We start from the raw sequence: 21388 nt of genomic DNA on the forward strand, positions 1-21388 counted from the left end.
AAGCCCCGAACAGATCCTGTTCACTCAGTTCAACGATTGGCTGTGTGATGAGCTTACAGCAACAATATAGTGAGCACAGGAAATGAATTCAGTGCTTCTGTGTATTTTTTTTAAAGTTTTTTTGCTGTTGTGAAACTGCTTTTCTGTGTAGTTGTATACCCAAAAATCAACACGTCCTCAACTGTAAGAAAGCAAATATAGCACAACATGTAGCAATTTGCAAAGCAAGCACAATTTCCCCTGACTTGTAAAAAAATGGGGTGCATAATTTGTTGGAATGACTGTCTTTGTTTTGCTGAGACTATTTAGCAACGCAGAAGGAAAACCAACTCGCATCTTTCCTCAAACTGTAGTTTTATTCACTGATGGCAACCACCGACAACTTTAATTAATGGCTTAAATGCCAACAATGATTCTTTGTTTTGTTCTTTGCAGTCGGGCCAGTCTGGTTTAGCTCCAGTGGTTTAACCCTCTGATCCCCGCTACCCAACTGCAGACATGAAAGGCATGTTTTCTTAAAAAAAAAAAAAAAATCAACAAAATTACACCGTTTATTCTCGCCAGTAACGATAAAAATGCTAATTTGCTTTGGGTTTTTGTATTTCCAGTTGTCCTTAAACTACTGATATTAACTGAATACTTCTGTCAGGAAAAATAACCAAATTCAAGCTTAAGACTGATATTTCATCAAAATAAATCACAATTTTTCAAAAAAATGTATGTTTGCAAGATTAGCATTCTGTAAGGATTAAAAAAAATAAAAAATAAATAAATAAATAAAAATGACTCGGGTGAGGCCAACAACACTCATGTGACAAAAATTCTGAAAAATTTCCTCCAGAGAGGAGATAAGACAGGAGGTTTCTCAAGGTTGTAAAAATGTAAATAGTTTTATTTGTATAGCATGTGTGTTTTTCTGCACAAAAGAAGTTGTTGAGTTCTCCCTACTTCCAGGAATGACTGTGCTGTTTCCATAGAGGTGCAGGACCTGCTGGTGCAGTGAAAAATTAGCCCATAGACAGTGAAAATGTGACGGGAGCAAAAAAAAAACCCCCAAAAAAACCCACCCAGAAACTGCTCGCGGTTCAGAGGTTTAAAGGTGATTTGCGGTAACAGCCCCACAAAGCACTATTTTGTACCACGTATGAAACGGTGTGATTTTAACAAGATGTCCTGAATTCTGCTTCCGTAAAGTAAAATGTCGCTCCTCCTGTGATCACTCGGTCTGTGTCACTGTGCCGCTGACGGTTACCGAGTCGGACCGTTCAGGGTCTGAGTGTCTCTTCTGAGCTGAGATCAGCAGTTAACCTCAGTTAACCTGGTGACCGCGAGGTGACTTTCGTCCTGCGGCCGTCCTCCCCACCTCCCTCCACTACTCTCGCGTCCGTTAATGCAGTCCTCTGAGGAGACGTGAGCAAGTTCTGTCTGATAACTGACACCGGGTCAGTACGGGAAAAAGATTACTGTTAATGGAACAACAAAGCAAGTGGCAAGTGTGACAATGAGAACTGGGAGGAAAGGAGAGAAACTGAGAGAAGGTTGATACATTTTTATCACATTTTTAGAGATAAATTCTTCGCTGGCTTTCCCCAAATGTGTGGTAGCCTCGGGGATAGAAAATGAATGCTCCAGGATTTCAGGAAAAGGCTGCTCAGTCTCAATATTTATGTGCTCTGTGGATTCTTTCGCGCAAAACAAAACGGAACAGAAATGGCTTTGCAGTTCTGTTGCCGTTGCTTTCAAGTCCAACAAGAGCACTAAATACTCCTGAATTTAAAAGTCCCCTCCGGTGAAAGTCAACTTTTTTAACCTCGTTAACGTGTCCTTGTTGTAGTTTTTATATAACACAAGACGTGTATAACAAGAAGGCAACACCTTGGCTGAGCTTTACTGCCTGGGAACCCCAGTGAAAGTCTAACAAACGGATGCAGGCAGTCATGGTTTCACACATCACAAACCTAAGAAACTGTTTCCTTCAATTTACAGAGCTTTCCATATTCTGAAGCTGCAGGCAGAGCCGAGGTGGGAGCTGTTTGCATATTCACCTGCCGGGCATTAGAGGAAGTAATGTGGGAAAATAACTTCTAAATATCTCATTTTGAGGACAGAAGATTACTTTGAAGGGGTGTAATCAATGACAGGTGTGGGACTATAAATAATAAAAAAAAAATATATTAATTTAATAAAAATCAACCGTATGGAGAAAGAAACCATGCTCTCATTATTATTCTTTCATTTAGACTTTTATTAAAACACCATTGGCCTCCAACATGTAAAGAATGTACATAATAATGATAATAATTATTGTAATAATAATGATAATAATAATAATAAACTGAATAACATCTGGAATTTCTCTTTTTCTATGTTATTGTATTTTTCTGTATTTTATATTGTCAATTCTTTAGTGAGGTGTTGTCGGGACTCGGATCGCTGCGTTCTCTGACTTCAGGCTTCAGCTAGTTTTAGAGGAATGTACAGTACAGGAAACAAAAAAGTGTCTCTCCCCCTTCGACTTTGTTTTATTTCGGACTCCGACGTAGTTTGTATCAGTTGCAGCCGTCAGCCACTCGCATCTGTTCCAAAACAACTTGAAATAACATAAACCCTCTGTGGCGAACGCCCACGCATTCAGGAATACATACTCTATAGATTTGTGTGACACACACACACACACACACACACACACACACACATAGTAAAACACACTCGTGGATGCCTGCGGTGGACGGTATAGTGCTGTGCGCCAGTGCTTTAATCAGACCTGTGGTCATAAAGCGTCGCACTGACCGAGGCAGCGGCTTCCACAGAGCTCCTTCCTCAGCAGAACCGAACGTGGGAGCCGCCAACCTCGCTGTCGCACAACACAGATAGCCCCTCATGACCGACCCCCGTCACACTCCGCTCCTCCTCTCCATCAGTGCCTCACACTGAGTGCTTTGTCCTTTGGTGCTGGAATTCAAAGGAAATGCCACAGATGCACTGTCAAAAAAGTGACCTTTTAAAAAATACAAGATACTCACTGAGGGGGATCCAGCTGTCCATTTCACACATGATGTCACCAGGCTGCGCAGTGTGGCGATTGTCTCTTAATAAAGTTTGAACTTTTAAAACATATGAAACAATTAAAAACACAACAGCACGATAAAAACCTTTGTTTGGACTCTAAAGTCTGCCCGCTGCACTCAGTCAAGTGTGGGTTTACAGTATATTCTGACAGGCAGGTGATGCTAAAAATCTCTTTTATGGTTTCACAGCAGTTCATGTGGGCCTGACAAGAGCAGAATATCATCCTGTCATGCAGCCGATTTCTCTATCCTCTATCCTCCCACTCCTGGAGCTTCCGGTCGGCGCCTGATGGAGCTCAGTGCAGCGCTGGCGGTCATGTGTCGATGACGTCTTGCGCCGGCGAAGGTTCGTGCGGCAAACTGGTGGCGTTGGGCAGCGGCTGCGTGTGGCTGACGGAGTTCTGCTGCAGCTCCAGCGCCATCGCGTTCTGCGGGTGGGGGAACTCCTTCACCTGCCGGCGGTACTCCAGGAAGGTGGACGCCTTGGTGGCGATGGCCACCACGTTCTTGCCGACGAAGATGGTGGAAACACGGCTGTCCTGAAACAACACCATGTTTACACCCCGTATGAGGATGGTGACCACGTTTATGGTGACCAGGCTGAGGACCGGGTACAGCATCATCTTCTGGGGGGACATGTGCTCCCCCTGCATGCTGATTTCACTGAGTGACACGCAGGGCAGGATAAGCAGCAGGATGTAGCAGTAGAAGAACATCAGGCCCTCGGCCCAGATGGGCAGGCCTGTCCGCTGGGGCTCCCACAGGTTGGCTTGGATATCCAGCAGGTCCAGCAGGTCCAGAGCCACCCAGAACAGACGACTCCTCATGTCCTCCTTCTTCCGGAAAGTTCTCACATATTCCATACTATCCAGGGCCACTAGGACCAGGTATAAACCTGGCACACACACAGACAACAGTAAAGTCAAAGCCTTTCGTGCCACTGTCTCCAGACTTTTCCTGTCAGCCTTGCAATTCTGAAAGACAAAGTAGAGTTTGATCTCCAGGACAAAGATGTACAGAAACCACAGGATCATGGCGTATCCCCGTCGGGCGGTGCGCACCTCGGCGCCGACCCACACCGCCACGTACCGCAGCACTATGAGGAAGCATACATCCCCTACCAGCACTATAATACACACACCGATCTTCCTGGGACCCTGGTTCTGCTCCACCAGGTAGGCGTCCATGAAGGCCATGCTGGTCATGATGACGATGGTGGTCAGGCACACGTGGCGTTTGTCGGGGGGCGGCAACACCATGGCGAGGGCACCTGTTGGCTCTCACTCTCAGGCCACAGCTTTGAGAAGTAAAAACAAAATAGTCCAGAAGGTGCCGTTTACACCCTAAACCTGCAACGTTGGAGAGTGAAGGAGATTTAAGGTGCTCTGAGAGATTTCGTATGCGTGAGAGCACCTGCTGCGTGTCTAATATTGAAATAATACAATATGTCACTGCACTTTGTGGTCTGTGGAGGATTATTGCAGTGTAGAAGCAGAGCCTTGTGTGGGGTCAGCTGAGAGATCCTGGCTGCTGATTGCGCTCAGACCATGTGAAAACAGGGGCATCACCTCGTTACTCAGCGCACTTCCATTGATCCAGCTCCGCCCCTGAGCAGCAGCTACACCGAGGGCTCTACGGCTGACACACCATGACGGATCGTAATCCACACGGTCGGACGCAGAATACTCAAGAGAGCAGACTTGGTCTAAAGGACATGTGATGGCAAGATGGGACACGGTGCTCCGGCGTAGGAATGTTTATGGAGGTGTTTGTATTTGTACGACACGGTGTAGCAAGCGGTGGACGTATGCCCGCGTGTGCTGCAGCTCGGCATGTGCGAGGAATCCCTCTTTGGATACCCCTGTAGATGGTGGTGCAGTGTGTGTGGCTCCTCGCAGTCCTGCAGTGTGTGTGAAGGGAAATGGAGGAGAGGAGTCTGCAGTGGCCAGAGGCCCCCAGCCGCCATAAATCACAGAGACAGCAGGTCAACGGCCCGTGAGGCCTTGCGTCTGACGCCGGCTTCCCCGGGGGGAGGCTCTTACGCTGGGCTGAAGATCCATCTTTTCCCCCCCCTCTCCTCTTGCCACGTGGCGGCCTCTCCACAGCCTAGAGGAGGGAGAAATAAAGAGGAGAAGAGGGGGAGGGCGGAGGAGAGGAAGAGGGAGAGGGAGAAGGAGAAAAAAAAAAACCTGTCAGCACTACTGGGCCATATAACACAGTTTCATTGCCAATGGCCCTCCACATATGAGGAGCCAAGTAATGTGTCAGCTTGGCTCAAATATAGCCTGTTTCACTATTGATGGGACAGAACATATTGCACATGTAAGACCGCTTCGGGATGTTTTTACCTCTCCGTTGTCTGTCATGTGTCACATGACATCTGGATGTATGGCTTAATATACTCCCATGGCACTGTTAATATATTCAGCATATTTAATACCCAGTAGTTTAATTTTGAGAGTTAAATTATTAGAGGATTTATTACAAAAACTTGTACAGACTCATTTTTAAGTCTCGCACGATAGATAACTGCTCTGCCTCTTTTTCTTTTTCCACATTACTTGGCTTTACATTTCCTTCTCGGGCGAGAGTAAATGGGATAAACGATGGCAAAGGGTTCATTTCCTGCACATATTTTTAAGTCAGTCTGTAGTTTCCAAGCTGAAACAAGGAAATTATGATTGCGGTTTGTGTGCAGTAGGATTTTTTTTACCAAGGTATTACACTGTCATGGTGAAAAAAACCCAACAACTCACATTTCAGCTGTCATGTGTCTCCTTCATGCATGCTCAATGTCTAAAAGGTGTCAGACCGATATTGATAATGATAACCTCGTCCATATTTCATTTCACCGTCATTTCAAGCTCCATTTACTGTTTCCAGTTACACTCTTATTTTGGCTGAATGATATTTCAAGGTGTTTCTGTTTTGACCCGTTTAGTCTTCGAGCTGATGTGTGTGGCGAAGCGTGTGACATGTTGGGTTTCGGGGAGGCTGCGAGGGCATCTGGAAAGGGAAAAAAATAGTGTACAGATGCCAAGCGCTTAACTCGCCAGGAGGGAGCCCACGCTGTGCACTGGCCTCATCCATAAATAACGCAGCATGTCTAAATATTAGCATGAAGAGGCCGGGTATAAGAAAGTGAAATGTGTTAATTGAGCAGAAACGTCTCCCTCGGTTCAGGTTTGGTGAGCTTCACATTCAGCAGAAACGAGAATTTATCTGTCACTCTGCTCATTTCTGTCTGCTCCTCATGTCACTGGATCCTTCAGGCAGAACACGTATAAATTACATTAGTGTTTCTGTCAGCTGAGGTACGTTTCACATCAAGATATGACTGTATCAGTCAGACAGCGCTGGCACTGGTCCGACAAACAGAGTTGTTTGGCTGAAGCGAGTCACATTGAAAACTTCTGTGGGTGTAGACATCCCAAAATAGCCTCCCATTCCAGAATGAATGCAGTTAGGATCATTTTAACGTACTGACCCAGATAGAAGCTTCATATAATATGTAATATTCTCCCTCTAACTCTATGCATGGCAAACCAGTTGGCTTTCTGCAGCCTATTCCAGTGTTTATCAACGTATCTCAATATGATGAAAATCGGAAAAGTTAACACGAGTCGCAGCTAACCTCAGTGCGCTTAAATAATGCTCGTAACAACTGAAACATGCTGATACGTAGCAGACACGTGCACATGTTCACCGTATTAGTTTAGCGTGTTGAAATACTACATGGCAAATTTCTGGAGTGAAATATCCTGGAGTTCAACAAAGAGTTTGATTTTGGGAGTTTATTTTCTCCAGCTTGTGTTCAGTGTTACTCTCTGGTGGGGTAATATTTTGGGGTTCATTCGCTGAGTGTTGAGGAGCACGATTCAACACGACTCCCGGTGTTTACGGCACAGCTTTGTTGCTGTATTAGCATTTCCCAGCATGCCTTAGTTATTTCTTCCTAACTTTTGAGAAAAAAGCGACCAAATTAAATCAAAGTGATGGGCAAAAATATAGTTTTGTTAAAACATGCTGTTTATTAATATTTCAATGAAGACATAATGATAAATAAAATGGGGCTATCATTGTAAACCATAAATGTACAAGATAGGAACACTACATATCTTCCAATCACAGTGGCACTAATGCATTGGTGAGTTTTCATCCAGCATTAATTGTTGCACACTGCATATAAATGCATATATATTAGTTACGAATATGCCGTTATCTCGTAGTCAGTCTTACCTGAAACCTTTATAGTGTGATGACACTTTAACTCCATGAATGTCAAACAATTCACACTTTTAAGTGTTGACTGTTAACATTGTGAAAGAGTTCACGTTCAAACAACTCAAGCTTAAAGTAGAATTTACTCTTTATGGGAGTCGAGTTTTAACTACCGAAGAGTTCAAGGTTCAACTCCTGAAAAGTGTTAAAAATTAACTCCAAGAAAAGAGTTCCTTCCACTGTTGAGAGTGAATTCGATGGTCTCGCGTACAAGCAAAAAGAGTTGATTTGAACTGACAGAGTTTATTCCAAAGATGTGAATTTGCTGCATACAAAGTTAAGGCATCACTAGAGTCAGTAGGATTCTTTATCTGTACAAAATGTTATTGTGAACCATCGATTGTTACTGTCTGGTTGAAAGTAGTGGTCAGACTGACTAACTATACTGTTCCTGCTGCTAACACATCTAAAAATCCAACACAAATTTGTTATATCCGTTGGCAAAGATTCGACTAACAATGACTATTAATGTTTAATAAATCGTCGATGTTATTAATCCATGGATTAAAAACTCATTAGGTTTCTCACTAATTGTTAAGCTATTAAATCTGCAGTTACAAACGCGAGTACGTTCTTGTGTAGCGCCATCTATATGCAAGTAGTTAATAATAGTTAATAATTCTGCAAAATGTATCAGAGTTGATGTGTGCGTGTATGTTGTTGATAAATGCATTTTTGTCTGGATTGGTTGCAGCTCTTTTCTAGAAATAAGTGGTCAAACCATTTAGAGGAAGTTTCCCCAAATCTGGCAACCCAAAAGTTGTTGGCTTTCAATTGATCGATAACAGTATAAATGACAATAAAATTGTTTATAGATCCATTAGTTACTAACCCTTCTCTACAACTTGCCTCTTTACAGAGTGCCCTAAATAGAAAGTGGTATTAACCAAACAAGAAATGCCATCAACAGTGTTTCTAATAAAAACTGTCAAATTTCTGACCTCACCGATTTCTGAACATTTTAGCATAACAATTGCAAACCTTTTTGTGATATTGATTTGCTTCCCTGAGAAATAAAACAATTCAGCCATGCATTACAAATTGTTCCCCCACTAAATTTACTTTTAAAATTTGGAGACTTCTATTTCACTTCTTCACTAACGGAGCTTAAGAGAGATTTAAGTGCATTATAAATAAACATGACTCTGCTTTCAGACCCGCTGTGTGGAATCACTAAGGCAAAAATGCGCTATTGAGCTTTTTGACTTTGATCCAGAGCATTTTATTTTTCATCAGAAAATGCAATCCTTGAAAAACATGAACCGTACATAAAGGATATACGGAAGAATTCCGCTCTAATAGGTCCTCGCAAGAATTTGAATAGATGCATTTTATCCCGTCATCGGCGCATGCCCTATTGTGTGCCGAAGATGAAAAATAACGTTATCTAATAAAATCTCAAATCAAAGGCTGTCGGTGGAAGCCCAGTCGAAGAGCACGGCACCAGAAAGAGCATCACTTGTAATCCAAACATGGATGTGACTGTTTAAAAGCCATTATGTAGAATACGGACTAAGTAAGAGATTAAATTCATAAAATGGTGATTAATTGACTGATTAGCAGAATGCTGCGGGTCATTAAGGAGCTATAAGGAAGACTGCTCCCACATATACAGTACATCACATCATCATTTAAATGCCATTAGTTATCAAAAAAGACTTTGAGATTGTTTCCCTAATGAGCGGATTACAGCCGGCCTGATAGTATGAGAGCGCTAAATTGGATGGTTTGAACCTCTGAGGAATTGTGACTTCGGCTGCGAAACGCAGATCTGGAGATGTCATCGGCGTGATTCGGTGCGAGACCGTGCACCCCCACGAAACAGGAAGCTGATGAACTCTGACAATATTAGATCATTTTTAATCCTCTCTGTCACATTCTGTAGAAAAGTGCCTTTGTCTGTGTGAAATGATGACAGAAGTGCACTGCTCTGTTTTGCATATTCTGTTCAGCATTTATAATGCATAACACAAGGCAGAAGATAAGCCCAGGGTGTTAATGCAGAATTAGGAGAAAAAAAAAAAAAAAAGAACAGAAAGAAATGTCCATTGATATGAGATTTGACAGCTGTGACAACTATGATTTCACATCTTTGCTTGGCTTTTTTTTTTTTTTTTCTTTCTCTCTGTCGGAGCCAGGGGGGCCGTGGTGTATATAGCACTGTGTATGTTTCTGCTCTCCGAACAGGCTTCAATTACTGCGTATTAATTATGGTGGACTATAAATAGGCAACATGGAGGGCTGTGAACTGGCAGGACAGCATTTCTTCACAGAGGGAGGCTATAATTGTGTCTGTGGTCCAGGCCATTATCTCTCTAAACAGTCGGAGCTTCCTTGTCAGGCAGTTATTTTAACAGTTAGGCCCCCTGACTCGCCGCAGGCTCCCACATGGATCACAACAAGCACAAAGTTTGGGGGCAGCAAGTGGCATTGGTGCTACTTTTCTTGGTGTTTTTCTGAATCTAAAAAAACTAAAACGCTGTAGAAGATCAGTTTGTGCCAAAGAACAAGACAGTCAGTACAGCAGGAAGAACAGTGCTTTGGCACAGGATGCGTTCGCTTTCTACTGTGTGGAAAAAAAAACCCCCATCAAATCAAAACCGTATTTAAATGGAGCCATTTCCAGGTGTTGCATTTGAACGCGAGCATGAAAAACAGTCTCCTCTGAAGCACTTACTTAACTTAATTACCTGTGTTCTAGCTTGAGTGATTTTTGTCTTTTTTTTGACGCAGGCTCTGAGCTTAAAGATAGTAAAGTCTTTCAAGCCCCGAGAAGCTTTTCTTTTAACACTGAGCTGTTCTGACACTTCATACACCTTGTGAAGGTTGCGAGTTGGCCCTTGTTTACAGCAGCGAAATCATTTCATCCTGCAACTGTAAATGGTATGCTCGGTTACCTGTAGGCTTCAAAGAAAACTGAGATTTGTACGCTTTTGGGAAGCCGTATTTTTTTTAATTTTTTTTTTATATACATGAAATGCATCGTATTACATCCTCAACTCTGTTTCCTCTCCACGCTTTCCCTCTCCTTTCTCCCGCCTCAACACCCCGAGGATGATCAAATGTTTGCGTCAATGTCAGCAACACTGCAGTGGGACGGCGCCGGTCTCCAGAGCGTGCCGTTTTGTCCGATATTTATGTCAGGTTGTCTTCATTAGGGCCTGAATGAGACCCATATGTCGTCTTGGCTGCCAGCCACCTCCATCATCTCAGCAGGTGTTCTGCGTCGTCCTTTGTGTTACAGTCGGCGCTTGGCTAGTTTTGGGAGAGATGGCAGATTGCTTTGAATTTCCTCAGTACACACAGTACAGCTCAGCACAGCTTAGTTGAACAAATGCTTGTACACACAGAAACTAAACACACATGCACAGTGTATGAAAGCTTGGAGACTTCCAGCTTTTTCTTGCCCAGAAGGTCGCTGACAGGATCGCAATCGGCGGGTCGTGTCTCTATCCCAACTTTCACGGCCCGATAACGTTCTGTAGCCGCACGCTGATCACGTATGTCCCGTACTGACTTTAACATGGCGTAGTCCTCTATCCCCGGATCCCTGAATACATGCTAAAAACGTGTCTCATGTCCCCCACTGGGACCAATAACAAACCTGGCTGCACTGAAAGAGGTCTGATTTGATTTCCCCAGTTGCACTGACGAATGTACGTGACATCTCGGAGGAGCTCGATACATTTCCTTCACGTATTAGAAGCTCCGGACTGAGCTGTCCTCGCGGGGCTTCGCCTCGTCTGCACCGCATCATTCAAAGGTATTTCTACTGTATCTAATGCCGTGGGGGTGAACGGAAATTCTCGCGTATATTTTGCATTGTGTTGTCATTTTTGGCAGGTTCAGTCCTTTCTACTTGCTTTGTGCAATTCAAAGGCGCACACATCAATTAGTCATAAAACAATACACAGACTTTATGTTCCTGGCTTCTCTTAGATTCCCATTCTGTTGTTTTCTTCTTGTCCCTGTATAATATGCTTGTTACTGCTTATACGGTTGGACTGGGTTCGAATACTGAAGAGGATCTCAAACTAAGAAGGCGGCTGTGTTTTGGCTAAGCTCATTTTTTATCACCCATTATGGTTGATTAAGGCTGATCCTCACACTACTTTGCCATGTCACATTGTGTGTGTGAGTGATGAGCGCTAAGGGTTCATTTCAACCCATAACTGTAACTAACCCAATCTGTATTTGGGCTGTCTGTTCTTTTAAAACAGCCGTGGGTGTTGATCAAACGCGCGACACATGACAAAGGATGGATAGCTGCTGTGCAGGCTCGGCTCCCGCAATAGGCATTGCATAGGGTTAAATGTTGAAAGCAGCTCAAAAAGTGCTTCCCTCTAACTTGGCCCTCAGCAGCAGAGACAAGGAGCTTTTCAACATGACAGACGCGTCTTTTTCTCCACTGCCAACTCTCAAACGGCCATAATGTGCGCAGCATCAATCAAAGTGTATTCTTTATTCACAAAGCTGGGGAGAGGATCAAAGGCGCCATGCCACAGTGACTCATCATCAAAGGGAAGAGCAGCCCTCTGACATCCCACCCGGCATTTAGTCGCTGACATGGGACGCAAAGATTAGTAGTTACCCAACATATGCACACGAGACAAGACACTCTCTTAAAGCACTGCCCAGGACAGACGCTGTTTAAGTGAAAAGTTGAACCAGTTGTTGAAGTACTTGTTCTGTTTCTTAATCACATGCAGCTTGCAAAAGACTGATGCACTGTTCACAGCTAGCCTGGTGTTAACAGACCTGAATTCACTGCATGAACACATTGATCTAGCCACACTAGATAATGGGTCAGCGTTAGTAGTCGTTAATATTGGAACTATTGCAACGGACTTTAACCAATCGACATTGAGCAACACGTGCGTCAAAAAAAACCTCTACCATTATTAAAACTGCATTTAGAAAAAAGACACGTGACTTAAATGTCATCGCACTTTGCCACCAACACTAGTCAATGAATTGGTGCTCCCCTTAGAGTAGCAGTTCAAACGTTAATGCCAAAAGTGTTTCCAGACTATCATCAAAGCGTGGAAAACTGAAGCTGACGGAGCCAGGCATCTTCAGAAAGTCATGAGTATTCAATTAGCCTCTTTAATTCGATGTTTGAACTCGTGTTTCAACTGCAATTTCTCATTCGGAAGCTTCTTTTATCTGTGTCTCAGAAAAAGTGTATCCCGGGGTCTACCCTTTATATTTTATAAATTTACGTAATTTCGTAAAACTATATCCGATTAGCCCTGAGCAATACTACTATGCTATTTATAAATCTAGGAGGCATCACCTTCAATCTCATCAAAACCCCATTTTCTAACGAACTGACATAGCGATGCATACTGTGATGCATTGTAGTGCGAGACCTGTACTGTGTGCACTAAACCAAAGACAAGTTGTACCAAAACCCAAAGCCAGTGTCAAAGAGCATTTTGAAATACAGAAGTAAACACCGTTCCAAGACAGGCATACGGATCTACACCCAGAGTTCAAAGTGGAGCGACTTTTAGTCGTTAATGTTAATCAACACGTCGTCAAAATGTCAATATCCTTCTCCCCATTAAGTTTTGATTGAGTTCCATCCACTCTCTTCTCACTTGTTTCTAACTTTTTTAACTCAACTGGCCTCAGTCTGTCAAACTAATGACATATTTTTTCCTGCAATACATCCTGTTGAGCAAATTTAAAATTTTGGTGCTTCATTTTTTAAAATTTGTTTTCCGAAAAATATAAATGTGATTTGGATTTGAATTTCTGTTCTAGAACAGAGCTTAAGAATTTCTGGTTTTACTCTGTCTCTCTATAGCACACTGGGTACATTTTTCTGCGTCAAAGTTAAAAATTGATTAAACAAAGTAAAGTTCTTAACCATAAAACTCATTATACAAAGTCATTTTTCCATTGTTATTTTAAGACTTTTGATTAATGCAGCTTCAAAGATAAAATGTGCGATGTTCTGCCAATGAAGACCCCTTTCGCCATTGTTTTAAGCGAACAAGATGAATTTCATGCAGTGAAAACAAACATTGGCTTGTTGCCATCGGTGCAAACCTGATCTCGTGAAGGAAAATACCACTGAATTTAAGAATAATTGCTGTTAACACCTGTGGTTTGGGGTATTTCAGGTGACTTGCAAAATACACTTTAATACCCAAATGTGCTTTTGCCTCTAATGGTGCTGTCTGTTTCAATCAAAGAAATGTTACCTCATCCCCAAGAAATAACCCTTCGTTTTCTCACTTTTTTTTAAAACTCCCAAATGGCAGTCAGTGAAGCACGGCCATACATAAATCCCAGCTGCTTTGTCCCTGCCTTTGTTTTTGGATCCAAAACCCAAGCAATAACAATTAGCAATTCCTGAATAATTAAGTTTAGCCTCTTTTTAATCCCTTATGTTAAAAAAAACCCCACCTTCAAGCACATACTTTAACTACCCCTCGCACTGGTAATTGGATTGTCCCTTTTTAAGTGATCGTTGGACTCCCCTTTAATTTTTTTTATCGAGGGCCACAAAACTGCATAAAATGCTGCAGTGATTACCATTTCCCCTCATCTCGGCGCACACAAACACAGCGACACACACAGAGACAAACATCTCTGGCATGGCACTGAAGTTGTTCCATGGTAACACGCCATTACACTCTCCTCTAGCTTTTAATTCTCCCATGTACCCATGCAAGACTTTTAACAAGCATATTGATTGGCCCATGTGATACCAGCTCTCATTCATTTCTCTAATGATAATTTGGGTGTGTGATCAACCAGGTAAAGAAGGGATTTTCATCCAGCGGTTTTACAGGGAGATCTATTTAATCTTTGTGTCAATAATGCGTCCCCCCCCCCTCCTAAGCTTCCTTTTTTGCCATGGCTTGTGATTCCTTCTCTGTTCACTGTTGCTATTTCTAATCTGGCCCCCCCTAAGGGAGGTGGCATCCATACCTCATTCCAATCATGCTTCCTCTCTGTTTGCTTTCATCCTACTTGAGGGTAAAATGACTTCCCGAAGACATCAAAACCTCAGAGGTCCTATTCAATATTTAACATTTCTGTATTGGCTTTATGCGGCAAATAGCAGCTGAAATGTAGAAAGGAAGATTCCCGAGAGCTTTATCAGGTATAGTGTTTAACCACTGAAGCTCTTTTAAAGCTTTGTTTTCTGCCTCAATTAAAACACCCACTCACCGTGCTGTTGCCACTACTTTGCATAAGCCAGATGTGCGCTGGCAGGCAAGAGGGCAAGACCAGTCACCTTCACACACTGTCCTCCAGAAGGAAAAGTTACTTGGGTGGGGTGGGGTAGAGGGAGGAGGGGGGGGGGCAGAGTAAGAAGACGAGATGGAGCAAAAAGGTAAAAGAGGAAGGATTGCTGTCCTACGTGATTGAATAAAAAGCAAAAACAGAATGTGATACAGGGAGGATTTGAAGTGCTGCTAATGAGCTCGCAGTTAAATCGGATAGTTTTGTAGAGGAAACATTTAAATATCAGCAGCCACGGATTTATGATGAGAATGTGGAAAACGGGCAGAGAGAAGCAGAACGATGTCCCTTTCAACAAGTCATTTAATCTTGCATTCAGCCTTTAAAACTTATTTTCCATGGAGCAAGTGAAGGAAATCTGTTGATGGTGTGTGAAACGTTCCCCATTATGATAATGATGGATTTTTAAAACTCAATACAAGCTCATTTACCTGAAGTAAAGTTGTCTGGCAGCGAAAAGAGGATCTTTGTCAGATTCTGCTCATGAAGCTCTGTATTGCAAGTGAATTTGGGTATTTGACAAACTGTTGCAAAACTTCAAATGTGTCTCACGGGCTGAAAGGCAACGCCTGCTTTGTATGATAATGAAATGGAAAACAATATTTCACTCAGGATTAGACAGTTGTTCACCGTGCGACACACTGAGAAGCGTTGAATTTTTCTTTTTTGGCAGCTGCTTCTGCTGAGATGTGTTTGGGTATGACTCGAACATTAGGAGTTGCCCATGCATCTCTAAATGACAGGAGTCACACAATTTATATTTTCTCATTGGAACTCGATCAAATTACTTTTCCAACTGTGATTATTTCACTGTGGCTGTCAGCTGAATGTCTTTCATATTCTGCATGCCTTCATCTCCTTATGAGCCCTCCCCACCCCCCGTTTCACCAGCAATTATTAGCTGTGTCATTGTGAACACGCAATTGTAGCTTTTGGCATGTTGTTATGAATCTTCTCAGCAGTGTTCGATGTTTGATGGGCAGTCGATGCTGATGGGATAATTTGGCTGTGTATTGCAACTGTGAAGCAGGAGCTGTTCAGCTTTCAAACATACCTACAGTTTATTTCTTATTCTTACAACAGTGTGGGCAAGTTATTTGAAAACGCAATCAAACAGTGATGACTGTTTACTCCCCAGCGATTGCACAAAACACGCCAAAAGTCCTGTCCCCAGTGGAGACACCAGATTTACACTTCCTCCAACTGTGAACAAAACTGTGATGCCCGAATGTAAACTCAAGAGTGGCTAACAGACCAGCTAAAAAAAAACACATGTATAGCAACTTTGTAATTACTATTAGACAAAAAGTAATTTGTTCCTTTCTATTACTCAGACTACTAAACTGTCAAAGGTGCCTATAAACAGCATCCAAACTATATAGAACCACATGTTGCATCTTCTGTATTTACATCATGGTATCATGCCAAGTGCACTAGATTGTACCGTGTCAGGGTCACGTTTTGCCTCGCCTAGGCGTGAATAATACACGCTTGTATGACCGTTGAGGGAGGTGGTCATGTGACGATAAATTCCGGAGGAGGTCAGAGGTGGTGTGATGGAGCCAACACTGGACTTTCACCTCAGAGATGTGTTTTCCAATCTGTGAGAAAGCAAAAGTCAACAAAGATTTATTTTAAGTAACGTAAATAAGTTATTTACATAACGTATTATATTTACGTGACGTAATTAACATCCGTAAAACGACTTTCTTTAACCCAAACTATGATCTACATGAACCACGTAGTTTTGGTGCCTAAACTTAACCAAATTGTGAATTTGTTACTTTTCATAACAAGGCGAGCCTCCCGTAGTGGACTGACGGGTGCATCAGACGCTTTGGCGTGATACCGGGTTGGTATTTAACGTGCATGGAGATGGTTTAAAAGCAACAATCTGACAGTTTAAAGGAATTCTACTGACTACGTGACAACCAGTCATCCCATCTTCACAGTGAAGCAGTTGGGTTCACACACCAACTCTGAATAAAACCCAGGTGATTCTTAAATGTAGGCCTGCCAGTGGCTGAGGAGCCAGCTAAGAAACACAACATGTAGACTTTCCCTTCTTTAGTTGAAGCTTCCATACACCTCCATCCTCTGTGCCAACGTATCTACCAGTCTCCTCAGTCACACCACAGGGTTGGAATTGATATCACTGCTCCCATTTAACTCTTGGGAGGAGTGAACATGAGCCAATCTGCACGCATTTTAGTAAAAGATTCCCGGATTATGATTTGCGATAACATACTATGCTGTAAATGTATGGACACAAACACACGTGCAAACATGATGTATAATACTGTATAAAAAAAGGCTTGAAGTCCAACCCATCGCCCACCCGCACTGTGTTTTCACTTATGTTGGCTCACTGTGTAGGGACATAAAAAAACGGCTCTTGATCGACATCTGATTGACATCTGATAATTGTGTTACAGCTGTTCGGGAGGCCCAAATTACACTTTTACCACGTACGGTTGATTTTCAACAGAAGCTAAGATTTACGGCCCTGAAGGAAATTTGCCAAGGACAAAAACGGCATCGGCTTTTAAGACACATCCAGTGCGTACACAAGCTATCACACGCCCGCATGCAATGCATACAATACATGCACAAACTGCCATCAGCCAGCAGGACTTCGTGCAACATGGGGATCCATGGCAATATAGCCAACAAGTGATAAGGTGACTGCAGAATTTGGCAGGATCTAAATTTGTGATACTATTACTGCTGGCACCATTTGTGCAAGATAACACAATAACAGCTGAAGGCGGCGGTGCTACTAGATAGTGATCTGTGATCGGGGGCCTGAAAGCCAGTGAGTCAATACAGTCCTCCATTATACAATTTACTGTACATTCAGTAACAATTAGGGCTCAGGTGTTTTATTATGTGCTCTGAAAATAATAAGGCCCAATCTAGAATCGATTACTGTGAGTAGGGGTCACTTTATGGAATCATTAAAATTGATTACTTGCACCATTAATATCAATTATTGGTGCAAGTTTATCATTTAACAATTTGCACAGTGCAAGAACTAGTGCACCACAAAGCCCTTTCTACACAATGATCTTTGTCAAATACAACAAGCATCCACCTAAAGATAATGGCATATTCTGTTGTACATAATGCAGGCATCTTCCTATCAATTAGCGAGATCTAAAGACAGGCATCAAAGAGTGACATGAACATCAGGTTGTCTGATGCAAACACCCCTACGGAGCCCCCCCAAACAGATGGGGCACACTAATAAACCTCTGTTGGGTCATGCGTTTCAAACAATGCCACACATTCATTTATAAACAATCAGGAATGCGGAGGAGCCATTAAGATGAGCAATTAACATCTGATGTATTAATTATGTGACGGCAAACAATTCGGCTAGAATAAAGAGCGGAATTTGTATAAACAAGTTTAATAGAAGCCTAAAAGTTTTATTGTGCGCGAGTTTATGAGTGATTTATAAGGTTGCGTTGCTGAATTCAGCAGCCTTCAGCATATCAAAAAGGAAAGTGCACGAAGCGAGGGCTCAACTGGCAAAGGCCCGGTCACCTTCTGACAATGAATATGAAAGGGATTGTGGCTGTGCTCTGGTTCAAAAACAACAATATGATAATAAGTCATTATACAATATTCAGTGAGATAAAATTGTATAATGGTGTACAAAAGGGCAGTTACAACATCAGAATTTCACTGCACTTTTATTGTGGCCAAAATAATTCACAATAACAATATTATTGTGATATCTGTGGACATTTTTTATCAAAATAATAACCCTGTCATGTTATCTGTGTTGATAGTAGGCGGCAGTATTGCCCCTTACTGATTACTGCTCGCTGTGAAACAAATTGGGGAAGGTGGTAATTAAAAAATTGTCAGTATTCTATTTATACTTAATCAGTTGAATGTCATTAAAGATAGATGACATAGATTAATGTCTAACCTAATTTGACCTTTTGGAATACTTTATTTAAAAAAAAAATATTTTCTCACATGCAGCATTTACTGTTTTTTTTCTCTTGCCATTCCCGATAAAGAAAATGTATAATTACGTTTACACATCTACTGTACAGCAAAACAAAAGAGCTACGCAAATGAAAAAGGTTTTGTCTAAATTGGTATATCTAATGCTGCTCGACTTATATTGGGAAAACTGCATCTTGAATTGATTAGAACAGTGAGAAAAAAAATATATTGTCCCATCCTCACTCAAGGTCTCGGATGAAGCTGGGGGGTTGTTGTGAGCTGAAAAGTCAATCTGATCAATCAGCAAACTGCTGTCAGCCTTTTCAAATGAGAACTGTCTCCATCTGTGGAAGTCCTATTCTGATGTGAACCACACACACACACACACACACACACACACGCACACACGCACACACACCCCCAAGGCTAGCCTGCACCTTCATAGGCAGCAGACTGTATAAGGGAAGAATAAAAAAAAAACAGCAAATTGCTGTCTTGTCTTCAGAATATGCGCCGTTTGTCCAAATTGATTCTGCCTTTGGGCTTTGCTGTTGCCTTTATTAACAGCTTAAAAGCCAAAAAGTAATGAGAATTAGCAATTCATCAAAAAGTTATTGGCGGTTTGGTCTCGGCAAACTGGGTTCAAAATCATTCAGGCCGTGGGCTCCTATTTTAGCGATCCTATTTATTTCAGCTCGGAGAGGGACTCGGTGGAAACACTGTTGCCTTCTTCTTTACTTCATTTTGAGGTTTGTAATGTCCTATGACAGAGCAAAGCCCTATTTAATGGCCTCCTACATGGACACGCATTTTAGGTTTTGCTAATTATAGGATACAGCGGTCATAAATTATTCCCTGCTCCTTAGCGCTTTCTCACCCACTCTCTTTTTCCTCATACACAGACGGAAACTCGCACCCTCACACATCCACACGAAGCATACAAACAAAATGACCCATCTGCTGATTTTCACACTGAGGCTGAATGTCACATACAATGGGATGGCGCACACTGACTCGGGGTGGGAGAAAGAGGGGAGAGGGGGGGGGGACAGAGCGAGTGAAGAAACGAGAGCAAGGAAAATCCAGCAGTTCATCTCTCCCCTGCTGTTAAAGGCCATTCATAAATACTCAGCCTTCACTCTGCCTCGCAGTCGCAGATTCCACGAGACTCCAGGGCCTCGCCATATCACAAGCAACGCTTTAAATTATCACAACACCAAAGGATGGAAACATAAAATGCATTTTGACAAAACAAGAGGAGTAGGAGCCAAAAGAGGGCAACACCAAAGCAGTTTGGTAGCAGCAGAACATGCAAGAACTCCCCTGCTGTAATAATGAGACATTCCCAGAGATGCTGTCTTCATTTTTTAAGGCACATTCAAACTGGAGTACTGTAAGTGCTAAAGCTTCTATTAAAGGGGCTTTTTGCAGGACAAATGTGACACAATACATATTTCACTGTCATGTAGTTAATGGGGTCAGCACACGCGCACAAAATATTTTGCATACATGTACATGCATTTTGACAGTTTTATTTCCATACACTATCTAGAACAAGGGTCCAACCCTTTTCCTCAGAGAAATCCTTTGATCTACCGAGTAGCTGGTGATCTATTGGTTCGTATTATCTCGTCTATTGAAAAATTAAAACTTCAAACATCCCGTACACAAGCTTTCTGATTCAGCTGTATATATAGCTTGATATAAAACATTGTGATAACAGTGTTGAGACCATCACCAATTTTTTTTATAAAAATTAAAAAGGAGTCATTTTCAAAGATTTAGTTGACATTCAATCTCCAGTATCCATGAGAAATTGTCATCATTGCTCAAACACTCGTGACTTTGTTGTTGTTGCTAACAAAATCAACATTGTTTTAAATTAGTAAACCCATGAATGGCTGCTCATATTTTACGGGCTAGTGCAGTAGTGTATACACCAGCCCAGCATCCCTCGTGATGGGTTCTCATGAATTATGTAGATTAGGAGATTCTGCACGTCATCATTTATGACTGCATTCGTTGCCATTGCAGCACCTATGACGGCTGTAATGGAGCGAGATGGAAAACTGAAGTTGTGGCGTTCACGGCGGTCAAAAGAACTGGAATTTCGGTCCTATCAGAGACCTGAAATTAATGTTTATGAACCATAAATATCTTATTATAACCATATATTAGCCATAGTTTATTTGCCATAAGAACAATCTGTCCTAACCTTAACTTACTGTAGGGGCTATGCAAATTTTGCAGAAGAGTGATAATTAGAATAATGTTGGCAATGGGACATGAAGCGAACATGTCATTTAATCCAATGTACTGCAAAATTGCTCAATTGAAAACACATTTACCTTCACTGTAGGCAAAAACTAAATCCTTGTGTATCGTTTAGCCTTTTCAAAAAGATGGAAAAATGTTTGGGCTCTTTATGATTACTCAAGCAGGCATAGACAAGTTTAAAAGGAGTTAATTGTAAGCCAGTCGAATGTTTCCAGATGGTTGTTCCAGATCTGTGTTGAAGTTATTTATTCTCCTCGCAGGGACAAAGACAGCAGGGAGTTGGAGAGTTAGCAGCAGAGAAGCAATTTTGCCTAAAAAGCTGAAGACAGGTGCCTCTAAAGCTGCACTTAGAAACAAAAATCAATGTGAGTGACAAACACGGGCATTACGAATGCACCTATACCTGTGTCTGTTTCTCCCTGTCTTTTTTTTTTTTTTTAATTTTTTTTTTTTGGGTCTGTAGTCTGGTCATAGATGCCGAGTATCCACGAGGGGGACATGCTCCAATTCTCCCATTTCTCTCCTTGAGCGAGCTC

General features: G+C 42.1%; 1 protein-coding gene across 2 annotated transcripts in view; it reads right to left on the minus strand.

The window, feature by feature from the left end:
• Positions 1-1386: 1386 nt before the first annotated feature.
• tmem121ab (transmembrane protein 121Ab) overlaps positions 1387-21388 on the minus strand; it is a 40838-nt gene continuing 20836 nt past the window's right edge. For both annotated transcript variants that reach the window (XM_069161797.1, XM_069161798.1), the window contains exon 2: positions 1387-5174. In XM_069161797.1, the coding sequence (XP_069017898.1) occupies positions 3383-4327 (945 nt within the window). In that variant the 5' untranslated portion in view covers positions 4328-5174 and the 3' untranslated portion in view covers positions 1387-3382. The remainder of the gene's footprint in view (positions 5175-21388) is intronic.

This window comes from Embiotoca jacksoni, unplaced genomic scaffold (assembly GCF_022577435.1).
Source record: "Embiotoca jacksoni isolate LCO1_2020_lvr unplaced genomic scaffold, fEmbJac1.0.p SCAF_29, whole genome shotgun sequence".
NCBI classification, from domain to species: Eukaryota; Metazoa; Chordata; class Actinopteri; family Embiotocidae; genus Embiotoca; species Embiotoca jacksoni.